Source organism: Python bivittatus, unplaced genomic scaffold, assembly GCF_059951505.1.
Source record: "Python bivittatus isolate LINGU-HERP-01145 unplaced genomic scaffold, Pbiv_v1 ctg000610_np1212, whole genome shotgun sequence".
In the NCBI taxonomy this organism is placed as follows: Eukaryota; Metazoa; Chordata; class Lepidosauria; order Squamata; family Pythonidae; genus Python; species Python bivittatus.
Window position 1 is genome coordinate 43,322,639 of NW_028277088.1, and position 13,100 is coordinate 43,335,738.

Here is a 13,100-nt window from a genome sequence, read left to right on the forward strand (position 1 = left end):
TCAAAATTAATAGCTTCAAACTTCTTGTGAATGACAATACTAGCAGTTCTGTACTTTTTTAGGTGCATTAATCTACTTACTTGATATGTTCTGTAATTCAACACATCCACAAGTTCGATCTCAGACAGCAGAGCTTTTTGCTAAAATGACAGCAGACAAGCTGGTTGGTCCAAAGGTAAGTATAGCATCATCAGTAGACATTTCACAGATGTTTTAAAAGCAACCCAAGGCATAGGTACCATATAGTGTGTACGCAATGCCTTGGACTTGGCTGGAAATAAACTTCGCAGAAGTGTTGTCCAGTGTTGTAGGGTTTGGAATAATTGTACTGGGTGGCCAGAGGTAAATAGCTTTCACATGGCCTCAGCTTCAGATTGCACTATGAGGAAGGCATCACTTCTAGTAATTTATTCAGAACAACCTATTTTGCTTCATTCCAGTGATACAATCCACTTGTTTGATTAACTGGAAGCCTAATAGCTATGACAAATCTCTAAGCCATGTGGTGGTGTGGGTTTTTTGTTTGTTTTTTTTAGGTTAGAATTATCCTAATGAAGTTCCTACCTGGTGTCTTCATGGATGCTATGAGAGATAATCCTGAAGCTGCTGTTCACATTTTTGAAGGAACACATGAAAATCCAGAGTTAATATGGAATGACAACTCCAGAGAGAAAGTGTCTACAACCGTTCGTGAAATGATGCTAGAGTATGTCACAATAAAAATAAATTTATTGTCTAGCTAGATTCTTGATACAACTTAGCCAGGATTGGATTCTGTTCAGAATCCTCTAGGAGTGCAGACTAAGGTCTAATGTCATGGAAATATATATCCAAATATCTTGAATTGATTAGCCACTGTTGTTCTTAGCATTTTTTAAATTTCTCATTTGTTGCTAAGCCATAATTGCTTAACCATGGTTTATTGAATAAACTGCAGTTGACTGGGCTCACGTACCACTCTAAACCATAAACTATGGTTTATAAACCACAGTGGCTGATTTCACAAACACACTAAGCTAAACATAGGCAAATTTAGGGCTTAATCCAGTCAATGAATCATGCTGCTTGGATCTGAATCTCATCTGAAAGATAAGAGAAGTACCACCAATTAGAAGAATTAATAATTTTCTTATCTCTTTTTAAAGGCACTTTAAATTACAAAGGGACAACCCTGACATTAACTGGAAGGTAAAAAAAAATGTTAGCAGAAATATAATCAAAACCTGTACATTTTGTTTTATGTTATTGCTTGTGTCCTGTCCATCTTCTTTCTGTAGATATTTCTTACAATAATGCATGATTTTCTTTCATTGCCTGCTCTGATTGTCATATTGGGACTATGTGGAACAGACTTCCCTAAGTTGCTGCACTCAAAGTGTGTTGATATACAACTCTTATCATCTCCAGCTAGTGTGGTTATCTGCAGGGCAATATTTGGGGAAGTAGCAACAGTATGTTTTAAATTGATGTGCCCCAGAACAGCATTTGAGCAGATATCATATATTAAATAGCTAAGGTGGAGCTCATCTCTTTCCTAATCACAAACTATTCAGGCCAGGCCCCAACAGGCCAGCATGGACTTCCTATTCAGTGATCAGAACTGCAGTAATCTAGTAGGGATGCTTCATTTCTGTTATTAATAGGCCTTTATGCTAGATATTTTGTATTCTAACTTGGTTCCTTTTCCTTTGCCCATAACTGTATGCTTTTAATACATAAAAAATAGCGGAAACTTTTATATTGGAGGAACAGAATAATCTTTTTTTCCCCCCTCTTTTGGGTTGATCTAGTTGCCTGAGGACTTTGCTGTGGTATATGGTGAAGCAGAGGGTGAACTTTCTGTAGGGGGCGTCTTCCTAAGAATCTTTATTGCCCAGCCGGCCTGGGTCCTTCGGAAACCTAGAGAATTTCTCATTGCCCTGTTAGAAAAATTCACTGAACTACTGGAGAAGAATAACCCCCATGTAAGTGCAGTTTCTAAGTTTGACTTCAGCTTTGTGTAGCTGTTAATTTAAGTTTTTGAAAATGGTGATAGGATCATTCTAAGTCATGTAAAGACCTTAAGGATGAAATAAATTCTGATTCTTTTCCAGCTTATGCTCACAAATTTAAAATTTAGTACTTCTCTCTATAGCAGCATTCACTGAAGTAAACTTACATAAGAATTACTGGGATTTTTGAGTAAATTTGTTAGTGTCTTTGTATTCTTTGTTCTGTAGTGGAATATTTTATATTGACTCACAGTTGAAGACAATAGAAGACATTAATATAGACTGAAATCAATGAAGACTATCAAAATGATTCCATAGTTTGGGGGCCTTGCAAATGTCAAAAATAAATAAGCAGCAGTACATCATGGAATATATGCATGATTCATTGTTCAGAACAACTTGTGTACATACAGTAAAAACTATTTATGCAGCTTGGATTTGCCCAGTGCAAGTTCCAAGCCATGAAAACTAGCTGGAGGTGTAGTTTAACAATAAGAGAAGCTTGTGTTCTAGATACAGTTTTAAGATATTCCATACATGTAACTTGTGAGTGTCATTCAGTCTTGTCTTTTAATCTGGTTACACATGGTTAAAATGTTATTTGTTAGGTCTGCCATTGTAATTTACTTTCTTTGCGTTTTGAAATAGGGGGAAACATTGGAAACAATAACAACAGCAACAGTGTGCCTCTTTAGCGCTCAGCCTCAGCTAGCAGACCAGGTTCCCCCACTGGGTCATCTTCCCAAGATTCTCCAGGCTATGAACCACAAGAACAATGCCATTCCTAAAAGTGCTATGCGAGTCATTCACATACTGTCTGATAATGAGGTATGCAGCCTTAAGTCACGAGGTTTGCCGACGTTAGGTCTTCTAGGAGAGGATCACTGTTTGGCTATAGTTACCTCTTTTGAGTTGTCGTGTGTCTCTCATTTATGAACTGATCATCCATCTTTGAGCTGAGACAAGTATTAGGCAGAGTGAGCCTGGTTGGATACAAAATAAATAGTGTAAAAACACATAGAGACCCTACACATTATATGAAGCTATCAATGTGGTCATTTTTTGAGGGCAGGTCTGTCTCATGCCCTATTGCCTGCATCTAGTCATTGAATATGGTGCCAACAGTCAATTACTTGTTCCAGTTAGTAGGGTGCAAGCAAGCTTTCTCCGTGAACAGCCTGAAATGGAACATGGAACAGAGCTCCTCAGAGAGATCCTAATATTTCACATGGATTGTCTCCTGAAGTCCCTTTGAACTCTCACCCAGGAATTTAAATAAATCTTTAACATGGGCAGCTAGCAACATTTTAGCTTTTAAAGGATATGGACTGTTTTGATAAAACTTATGACTGATAATAGTAAGCTTGTAATGCTACTTGTTTCTTAGTATATTATGTCCAAATCACCATGAGTTCAGTTATAAGATATTAATATTTGGCAAACTTTTTTTTATACAGCTTTGTGTTCGTTCTATGGCAGCGTTGGAGACCATTGGCCCTATGATAAATGGAATGAAGAAACGATCAGATACTGTTGGCATAGCCTGTGAAGCACTTAATCGAATGTTTCAAAAGGAACAAAACGATCTAGTAGTCCAAGTAAGCAAATGTGTAACTTTCTAATAAAGCAACACTTTGATTTATAATTATAGTCATGTATTTTTCCTATTGAATTCTCTGATACTGTATTGTCAACAATGTTACTTTATGGAGGTTGAGGTGGTGGGAATTTTTGTGTGTGATAAAGCTTATGTTGTTACTATCAAGTGTAAGGAATATGATGAATGAGTCCTCAAGAAATGACAGAATCCCCTAGTATTTATATTTAAATCAAAATTGGCAGGTATATAAGTAATGCAAGGTACGGTACTTTAAAAGAGACATGGAAAAGCTGGAACAGGTTCAGAGAAGAATTTCCATGATGACAATAGGCCTGAAATCAAGCCCTATGATGAGTGATTAAAGAAATGGAGGATCTATAGCTTGCAACAGAGAAGAATGATGGGAGATATGTTAGTTGTCTACAGAGATATAAAAAGATTCTCATGGGTAGGAAAGGGCAGACCTGTTCTCTGTTCATGTTGAATACAGGAGAGGAACCAGGGGGATGAAATTAAAAGACAGGAGATTCAGGCTGAATATTAAGAGACATTTCTTGACAGAGCTGTTAAGCTGTCTGCCCAAAACAGTGTTGTATCCCTCAAACAGGTTGGATGCCCACCTGTCAGGAATGGATTCTTACAGTGAGTTGGGGATTATATTACATGTGTAATCTTACACTACTATGACCCATAAAATTCCTTCCAGCTCATATATTCTACAGTATGATTCTACATTTGAACTCAATTTATATTCATTTGCTATTGAACTATTTTAAACTTGAGCTGAATAATCTCAAAAGACAGAAGTCTTATCTCAAAATGTCTTAGTCTGAACTTAAGAATACTCTAACATTGTCTTGCAGGCCTTGAAAGCAGATTTAGTACCCTATCTCCTAAAATTGCTTGAAGGTGTTGGCCTTGAGAATCTGGAAAGCCCTTCAGCTACAAAAGCTCAAATTGTTAAAGCACTGAAATCAATGACTCGCAGTTTACAGTATGGAGAACAGGTAAAAATCCCAAACGTGTTTTAAATTCATTTTAGAGCACATGAAATTAGGGGGCTTCATGTAACTTTTATTTTGAAAAGACAAGTTCTTCTGAGTGGTGCAGTTATAAAAACCGTGGTTATGGTAAAACCAAAAATCACACTGAGCTGATTTCCATAAGGATAAGTGTGCCCTCCCCAACAACCTGTAAATAAATGCAGCAAGTACAATGGACTTTTCTGTGAGTTTCCTTGCTTTTGTAGGTGAATGAAATCCTGTCTCGTTCTTCTATATGGAGTGCCTTCAAAGATCAGAAACATGACTTGTTCATATCTGAAACTCAGACAGCAGGTTACCTCACAGGTTAGTGTATATTTTCAGTGAGGGCTTATTGACTGTCCTTCCTTGTTTTGTTCATTGTGTTGATTTTCTGTCCTTGAATAACAGCTTAATTGACTTCCACTTCTAGTTGGTTTTCATGTGCAGAGTTGTTAATGAAGTTGTTACATGGCATAATACAGGCTAAAACAATGTTCCCATTCATCATTTCTTCAGATGGTTCCCATCTGAAGAAATTATTGTGAAAGCAATAACTAACACTTGGAGGGTCCAAGGAACAAATGAAAGGGTGACTTCCCTTTGAATCTAGCTTTAATTCTCAAAGGATTATGGGATTATGCTTCAAACAAGTAACACATCAGCCAAAAAATGTGATGGAGTTATGCTTCACTTTTGCTTCAAAGTGCTTTGCCATCTGTACTTCCCTTGCTTCTGGTTTCTTTCTCCCTCAGGTATCTCCTCTCCTTCCCTTCTATCTGGTAGCAGTCCCCTTCATCTCAGAAGTGGGCTTTAGATCTCCTTTGGCAGGCAGCTTGCTAAACTTCTCTCTTGCACTCACTAAAGCAGGTAGATACCATTTTGCTCAGTGCATGTAGCATCTGCGCTGTCCCACAGATTATATGCTTACTAGATGCATGATGTACCGTTGTAGCAAACTAATGGCTGTTGTAAAATAGTGCAAAATGCTGTAGTAGCTGCTGGGCTTTTGGTATTGACTTAGGGTTCCAAGTTATAGCTGTCTGAATAAGAATTAGTACACATATATGAATGTATTTGTAAAACCCTCTCTTCAATTGTGTTAAAACATGTTCTAAATAGTGCTTGAAGAGTGCCATATGGGAAGGATGGAAACCTGAGCTCTGATGGCAGACTGTTTATAATTAACCTAGCTAGGGGGATTTTAAAACAAAAACAATTATCATGCCACAGATAAAGCAAGTAATCTTGGTCTGGTCTGAACTGATCTAACAACATACTCAATATTCTTGTGATATTTTTTTTCCCCCTTCTGGAACAGGTCCTGGAGTTGCTGGCTATCTTACTGCAGGGAGGTCTTCATCTGTTATGCCCAGCGTTCCACCTCCTGTAGATCACGAAGCAGGAGATATTGGCTAAAGGATATGAATGGCCTGTACAAGGGACTCAAAGGCAAAAATTTATTGGCTTAAACCATTGGAATAAATTTTGCCTGCCTTTCCCAATTTCATGACAGTGTTATTCCTTTTTCTATGAATATATTTTTTTTTAGAAAATTTACAATTCTACTGCATTGTAACATAAGAAGAAAGTACTTTGTGGATCAGCCTAAAAGGGTACACAAGATTTTTTTTCTTGCTGTACATAAGCACATTTATTTCTTTATATTTTTGTTTACAAGACTGTGAATCAAAACAATTTTCCTAGTATTTTGTATTATATGAACTAGCATGACTGAAGTTGAACTGCAGTCTCAAAGAATTGGCTAAATCATTTGATCCTCCCAAATTGCACTAGAAGATTCTTCCTTCAAACCTTCAAGTTGGACTTGATCATCCTCTGAGAACTTGACTGGCTTGGTGTTTGTCTACGTTCCCAATCACTAGCATAAATGAGATCCTCATGTGTATAACTGGCTTTACCAAATCAAAAAATTAAAATGCAGCAAAAAAAAAAAACCTATTTAAAAATTACATGGTATATAAAAGCATTGTGTAATTGTGATATGTTCTATACATTATTCAGTATATAAAACTTTCTATATTGAATGTACATTATACAAATCATTCATATGTACATAAAATTTTAAAAAATAAAGGGAACTGAAAGCCTTGTTGAGACAAGCTTGTACTTCTACTGGGTGATTTCTTGGTAAAAGTAAAAAGAAAGTCAAGAGACGTTTATAAATACTGGTCTAAAATTTTATTTTTTGTTAATTTTTTCAGTTAATACGAGTTTTGTTGGCATGAGACAGAAGCATTCTGTATTTTCAGGGGCCTAAATAGACATCACAAGAGCTGCATTTTAGCATCAGCAACAGATATACAAATACAGACATTTCTACAAAACATATAACTTAGGAATTGTAGAGGAGAAATTAGGTCAGTATTTTCCTCCACTGTGCAGTTACATCTTGACAGATGGTCAGCACTGCTTCAGCTCTTTGTTTGAGTGCCAATTAATCCTTTTATGAAACTGTGACAACAAATGAGGCCAGGCTGCAGTGTGTAATTAGAGCGATAAACGACAGCAGCACAATGGGTTTTGTGGCTTAATTCCATTTGAGGAAGGCTGCCGTGACAATGATTTTGCCACTTTTTCACTTTTCAGTCTCCATAAAAAGGATTGGAATTACTGATGTCTTTCACATTATGTTAAGAAATACAGTAATGGCTAGAAAACCAGCTTAACTTCCCACTCCCTAAGAACAGGGCTCAGGATACCTGCATAAAATTCTTCTAATGCCATAGGAGAAAATTAGGCAAGTCAGGGAAATAACTTGAGTGATTTCAGAAACAACTTTATAATATTTTCTTCATTAACTGGCAGGTTAGGCAGGGCCAAGTCAGCTAGAAGAAAATGCTGTATAAAATAAGACGCTAGCAGAAGTTTTTTTAAACAACCAGCTGTAAATGCAAAATGCTATCACTTTGCCATTTAATTTCAACAGATAAATTAGCTGTGATCTTCATCACTGTAACAGCGGCTCAACAGTACCTGGGTTAAATAGTTGCTGAAACCAACACCTGAAGCCAAGACAGTGTTCTCAGTATCACAAAATCTTCACTGAGGAATGTTCTTGTTCACTGAATTATTTATTTGATAAATTTAAAACCAATCAAACTCAGCAATTAAAATGATCTTTTTATTAGTCAAAGCACATTACAAAAAAAGTTGGATACATTTATTTATTTGTTCATTCCCAAAGGCTGTTTAGATTTACCAGAGCTTCCCCCCAAAAAACAAAAAAGTAACTTCACCCAAAATAAAATGGTTAGAAATATGAATATAGTATACTAACACTTTCATCATCTGCCAACAGCAAACAGCTGGGATGATTAATTCTTTTGGGATGGTTTTGCAACATACATGCTCTTAGGTTAGTCTTGTGATTAAATGACTCAGCTCTTCTGCAGAAACAGAAACAGATTACTGAAATTAAGTCAGGGGTTTGTTTCGTTTTTTGGAATCCTCCTCTTTAGGCTGCATGCTTAATTTTAAGAAAAACACTGGGTGAAGGAAGGTTCTCATTTCTGATGCCATCGCAAAACAGAAAATAGCTGTTACAGGTGTGCATTCAGTTGCCTGGCTTGGTCGAGCAGCTCTAATTTTGCAATTGCTGAGAGATGAACTTCATCAGGCCCATCTGCGACTCGTAAAGTCCGAACATAGGCAAACCTGTGGAAATATTAAGATTGTGCCATTTCAACAATGCAGAACAGAAGCTGAGTATCTGCTTTAACACCCTTTCTAATCATGGTATTGGAACACACTGACTGCTTTACATAATATAGGCAAGAATAGCCAGAATTTAGTTAAGTCCCACAGTTTTCAACAGTGTGGTTAATGGAGCTTTAACAAAAGAGCATACATTTGGCAGGATCACACTACATTTTTGGCCAAGACAAATTACTGAGTGTGGTGACTGGAGTTCTAGCAGAGACAAATCTTCTGAACTAGAAATGTAAGAACTATTAACATGCATGCCCACATGCAGTTACTGTACTTTAAAATTGGCATTCTTAAATTGTGATTTGAAATTTAGTTTAAGGTGCGATAAGGGTAAGTTGGCGATATGCAGAAACCATCCTCAGATCAAAATGTTTTCAGTAATTATAATTCAGGCCAGTGCTGGAGCTGCAGGGCTCATGAGTCTTGGGTGGGTTTCTGGTGATGACCCAAACCACAAAACGATTAGGCTACTGGATTTAAATGTCTTTCTGGCTCTGTTTGCACAACAGCTGATATAGCTAAACATTCAGCCCATGAGCTGGGCAAATCTTGGAAAAGGTCAACTTTGGAAGAAACCCAACCACTGCAAAGGTTGCTGAAAAGCTGTCAGTTTTTGCATCCTAAACATTCTTTGGGGGTGGGGGGATCACAATGGTTTGATAAGAGTTAGAGGGGGTGATTGTATGCCCTGCTACTCTCAACTACAGCTGCAGGGAGATGAAAAAGAGACAGTGATGAGAAGGTAAATTTTGTGGGACTGCTCTTTCACCCTTCCTTCTGGGTGCACATGACAGACCTGACTAGGGGAGGTTAATTTAAGCCAGGGTTTATTTACTTTTTCTAACCCTAGTCTAACTGGGCAATGATGATGATGGGTTGATGAAGCATGAGGGTGTTGGAGTATTGTGGGGCATTAAAACCACACATCAGATACTTTAGTTTCCCACAATATTCTGGGACAGCACTTCATTGGGAGTATCATATCTATTTAAACAAAACATTGCTCCTATCCCCAGAAGGAAGAATTAATATTACAAAGGGTGCAGAAGGCTAATTTGGCAGTCCTGGAATAGCTCCAATAATGCTGAGAGTCAGAATAAACTCAGTGTTTACAATTTTCCCATCAAATATGGGCTACCAACAGCTTGGCAACAGTCTTGTTTTGCAAACAGCAAAAATAGGAAGAACTTCGTAGCCATTAACCATATAGCTATTGGGAGGGTTCTGGCTTGACTCTGAGTTGGTATTAATATTTTCCACTTACATGTGAGCCAATGGGAGGTCTTCTGAGAATCCAGCAGCACCACAAATTTGAATAGCACAATCAATCACTTTAAGGACCCCTCGGGGTGCCACCACTTTGATCATAGCAATCTGTGAAGATGTGTTAGAAATTTTTTAGATGGGTGCAGGAATAAAAATAAGTATTTCATGACAAGCAGAACTTTGGACCTGAGGAGATGAAAAGCATCCTAGATTTTGTTTTGTAACCGTTCCTAATTCTGAAGGATTCTGGGTGGGAAATGACAAATGGAATAATTCTCTGTTAATGTAGATATCATTCCTATCTTGCTAATATTTCTGCTAATATTTCTATTTATCTGACTCAACATTGCTTTCTTAAATCAACACATAAATAAATAATCACCTAGTAGAGGACAGCCCCAGCAAGCACTCTATAGGATACCCTATCAAACTTGGTCCAGACAAGGCAGATTCATACTTCATTTAGCCATGACGTACCATAAAGCTTTGGCCACTATTTATATCTCAACCTAACCTTCTCTTCAGGTTTTTTGGGAGATCACATGGATTCCATAATAAAATTTAATGGGGATACAGACAATACAATTTAACCAAGCTAACCAATACAAGGTATACAGTATAACTATTTTCAAAATTGAAAGACTATTGCTTTGACAGGTACATAATGATCTGCTATGTATTCAATTATCAACTGTTTAGAATAGTAGACCTGTTGACATCAGTTCACTTAAGCCCATTGATTTAAATTAATCAACCATAAGTAAAACAAATTAAGGATCTAGTCTATTATGTTTCTCAAATACATGCAAATGCTTACGAAAGCCACCATTTTTTTCCCCTCAGCAAAAACAGTTCCATTAGTTTCATACAATTCCTAACAGCCTGCCCCCCTATTCCCTCCCGACACCCAATTTCAGTCCTGTTACCTCTTTCTGGGCAGCTTTGTTGCCCAGGGCATCTATTTTGCTGGCTGCTTTTAATGTAAGCAGCCTTGCCTGTTCAATAGCAATGCGGCATTCAGCAATCCAGTGAGCGACAACTTCCTGCAGGAAAATAAGGCAAAAAGCAAATTAGAAAAGAATACAGTACAGTTTAAAAAACAAAACAAAACTACACACAGTGCTCAAGTAACAAAAACAAACTTGCTCCAACTTTTCCACAGCTCTCCTTGAAAATCAGTTCTTTCCAAAATTACAGATCTAAGCAAATGTAGCAGAAGTCTACTTTTGTAAAATGCTGTGACAGATCAGGTCTGTGAACATTCAATTAACACATAGAAAATTAACACCTTTGACTTTAGACCTGGTAGTAGAAACTGTAGGTTACTATTTTAAAAAGCTTCATTCTCACTTTTTAACAATAACCTGTACTTAACACAAATTCGTGGATACTTTGATGGTAACAACATAGGTTAGAATAGAGAAAGCTGATTATACAGGACAAAGCCTTGGATCCTCTAATCCTGGCTTCCCCTGATGGCTGTGACTCTCTAGTTTTCAAACTAAGATCTTTTCTATCATCTACTCCTCTGATCCTTTTAGCTCAAAAGCGCTAAACACTCCTTTATTTATGGAATACACGAAGCTCTGCCAACTTCATTGAACTGTAGCTCTCAGCATCCCCCATCACTGGCCATGTTGCCTGCACCTGCTGGGAGGACCACACATTCCACATCCATTGCCAAGATTGGACATGGAGCTTTCTCCTTGCAAACTCTGTGACATGGCTGCTCTGAGACTTTAGAGCTTTTCTTTTAAAAAGGCTGACCTGCTTATTTTCTTATAGAAAATTATGTTTATTTTTCTGGAAATAATACGTAAGCAGTCTTACTGCTCCTGGTAATTAACACATTACTGATGAGATGCTGATAATGGAAATCTCAACAATTGTAGTTAGTTCTATTATTAATCTCATGAGCAAAGCTAAGCCATCCTGTTAGAATTGGTCTCGTGCTGCAGAGTCTTTCTCAATTTGATGCAAGGAGGCATCCAAACACAGGTAAATGCACTGTATTAGTACAGACTTTTTTGTCACATAATTTTGCCATCCTGATCAGAAGGAGACATTAATCCATGCTTGATACCACTACCTACCAAACAGAATGACAGCTTTATTGTAAGTGACTAATATACTGATCTCACTGTTGCCTATTATTGCAACAACAGCTCATCAAAGATATAACCTATAATATGCTTCAATGTTCTGAATGATGTACACACACATACACATACATACATACAGAAACAATTAGTTTCCATTTCCTGAAAGATCACTAAGACAAAAAGTTTCTGCTACCCTGTACCTCTGGTTATCAGCTTCATGTTCATCTTCAAGTTGCAAAGAGTTTCTATATACAAGACTACATAATTAGGCTGTGAACTCACATGACGATAGAGCTTCTTCCCAAATGTGACCCTCTGGGCTGATCGCTCACACAGGATCTGGAGAGCAGTTTCAGCTGCTCCTATTGATCTCATACAGTGGTGAATACGGCCCGGTCCAAGTCGTCCTTGAGCTATTTCAAACCCTCTTCCAACTCCTGTATTACAAAGAAAGAAAGGGAAATGCTTCTCTTCCGTTTGGAGGAAATAAATAATTATGTGCTACCTTCTAATGCAAACTGTTCTAACTGGTGACAGCTTTCTAGGGTCTTAGACAGAAAGTATGTCCCATCATCTACTCTCTGATTCTTTTGGTTGTAGGCTGGTAATCTGCTGGGAACCACACCATAAAACAAATGGCCCTTCTCTTACATAAACAGGCACTGCAGGGAGGGGACTGCAAACTCTTACTGTCTGAACTGATCTCTTGCAGAAGGGGCTTAAAGGGATTGATGGCCGCATAAAATTAGGCAAGGAGTGGGCAGCCCTCAGCCTGATCTTCGCAGCCTCCCAAGACTCCAAAATCACATCACAAAATTGCCAATCTTTTACAGAATTTCTTTATGGAGTAAGCCCTGTACTACACCTATTTTGAGTAAACCAACCCTATCTACCTACCATCATGGTCTAAATATTTCACCCTGACTCTTCTGGTCATTATTACCGTCATAATCCCTTTATTATTCTGAGCCCTTTTTTTTTCCTTTTAAGTCAGGACCTGGCCAAAAAAATGTTGCCTGTCTTTGATTAAAAGTGATAGTGCCTTCAGGGGAAAGTTGTTAACTCCTGTTTCAGATGAAGAAGACAAGAACTGAACTTAAGACCTTCCATATGCAAACAAGTCCCTTTCTAATGAAGTGGGCAAATAAATGGTTCTCCCTTCCAGAGTAACTAAAAAAAGAAAATTGGACAATTCCATTCCATTTAATGTTTTTTAACATTTAACTTCCATAAAGTGACACTGATTAACAAATATCTCTGGACAATTTGGTTATACTACATATGGGCTAATTTTCAAAAGGAGACTGGAAATTAATCTTCTGCTCAAAGAATCTGATTATTTAAAAATGCATCAGATGTTAAGCTTTAATTTTAATTATCACGATAT

At 37.5% G+C, this 13,100-nt stretch overlaps 2 protein-coding genes across 5 annotated transcripts in view; one reads left to right on the forward strand and one right to left on the reverse strand.

Moving 5' to 3' along the window:
• Nucleotides 1–6,726, forward strand: part of DNAJC13 (DnaJ heat shock protein family (Hsp40) member C13) — a 65,775-nt gene extending 59,049 nt beyond the window's left edge. For 3 of the 4 annotated variants that reach the window (XM_025173899.2, XM_025173902.2, XM_007421736.4), the window contains 9 exons: nt 63–175; nt 537–706; nt 1,146–1,188; nt 1,791–1,964; nt 2,640–2,819; nt 3,449–3,589; nt 4,455–4,598; nt 4,841–4,940; nt 5,935–6,726. In XM_025173899.2, the coding sequence (XP_025029667.1) occupies nt 63–175; nt 537–706; nt 1,146–1,188; nt 1,791–1,964; nt 2,640–2,819; nt 3,449–3,589; nt 4,455–4,598; nt 4,841–4,940; nt 5,935–6,032 (1,163 nt within the window). In that variant the 3' untranslated portion in view covers nt 6,033–6,726. Of the gene's footprint in view, nt 1–62; nt 176–536; nt 707–1,145; nt 1,189–1,790; nt 1,965–2,639; nt 2,820–3,448; nt 3,590–4,454; nt 4,599–4,840; nt 4,941–5,368; nt 5,484–5,934 lie in introns of all 4 variants that reach the window. The other variant, XR_015797953.1, reaches the window with a different exon arrangement.
• Nucleotides 6,727–6,843: 117 nt separating this feature from the next.
• The window catches only part of ACAD11 (acyl-CoA dehydrogenase family member 11), a 36,102-nt gene continuing 29,845 nt past the window's right edge, over nt 6,844–13,100 (reverse strand). Inside the window, exons 17-20 of the mRNA XM_007421733.4 lie at nt 11,996–12,150; nt 10,538–10,654; nt 9,610–9,719; nt 6,844–8,291 (exon numbers count right to left, since the gene is read on the reverse strand). Of these exons, the coding sequence (XP_007421795.1) occupies nt 8,177–8,291; nt 9,610–9,719; nt 10,538–10,654; nt 11,996–12,150 (497 nt within the window). The 3' untranslated portion in view covers nt 6,844–8,176. The remainder of the gene's footprint in view (nt 8,292–9,609; nt 9,720–10,537; nt 10,655–11,995; nt 12,151–13,100) is intronic.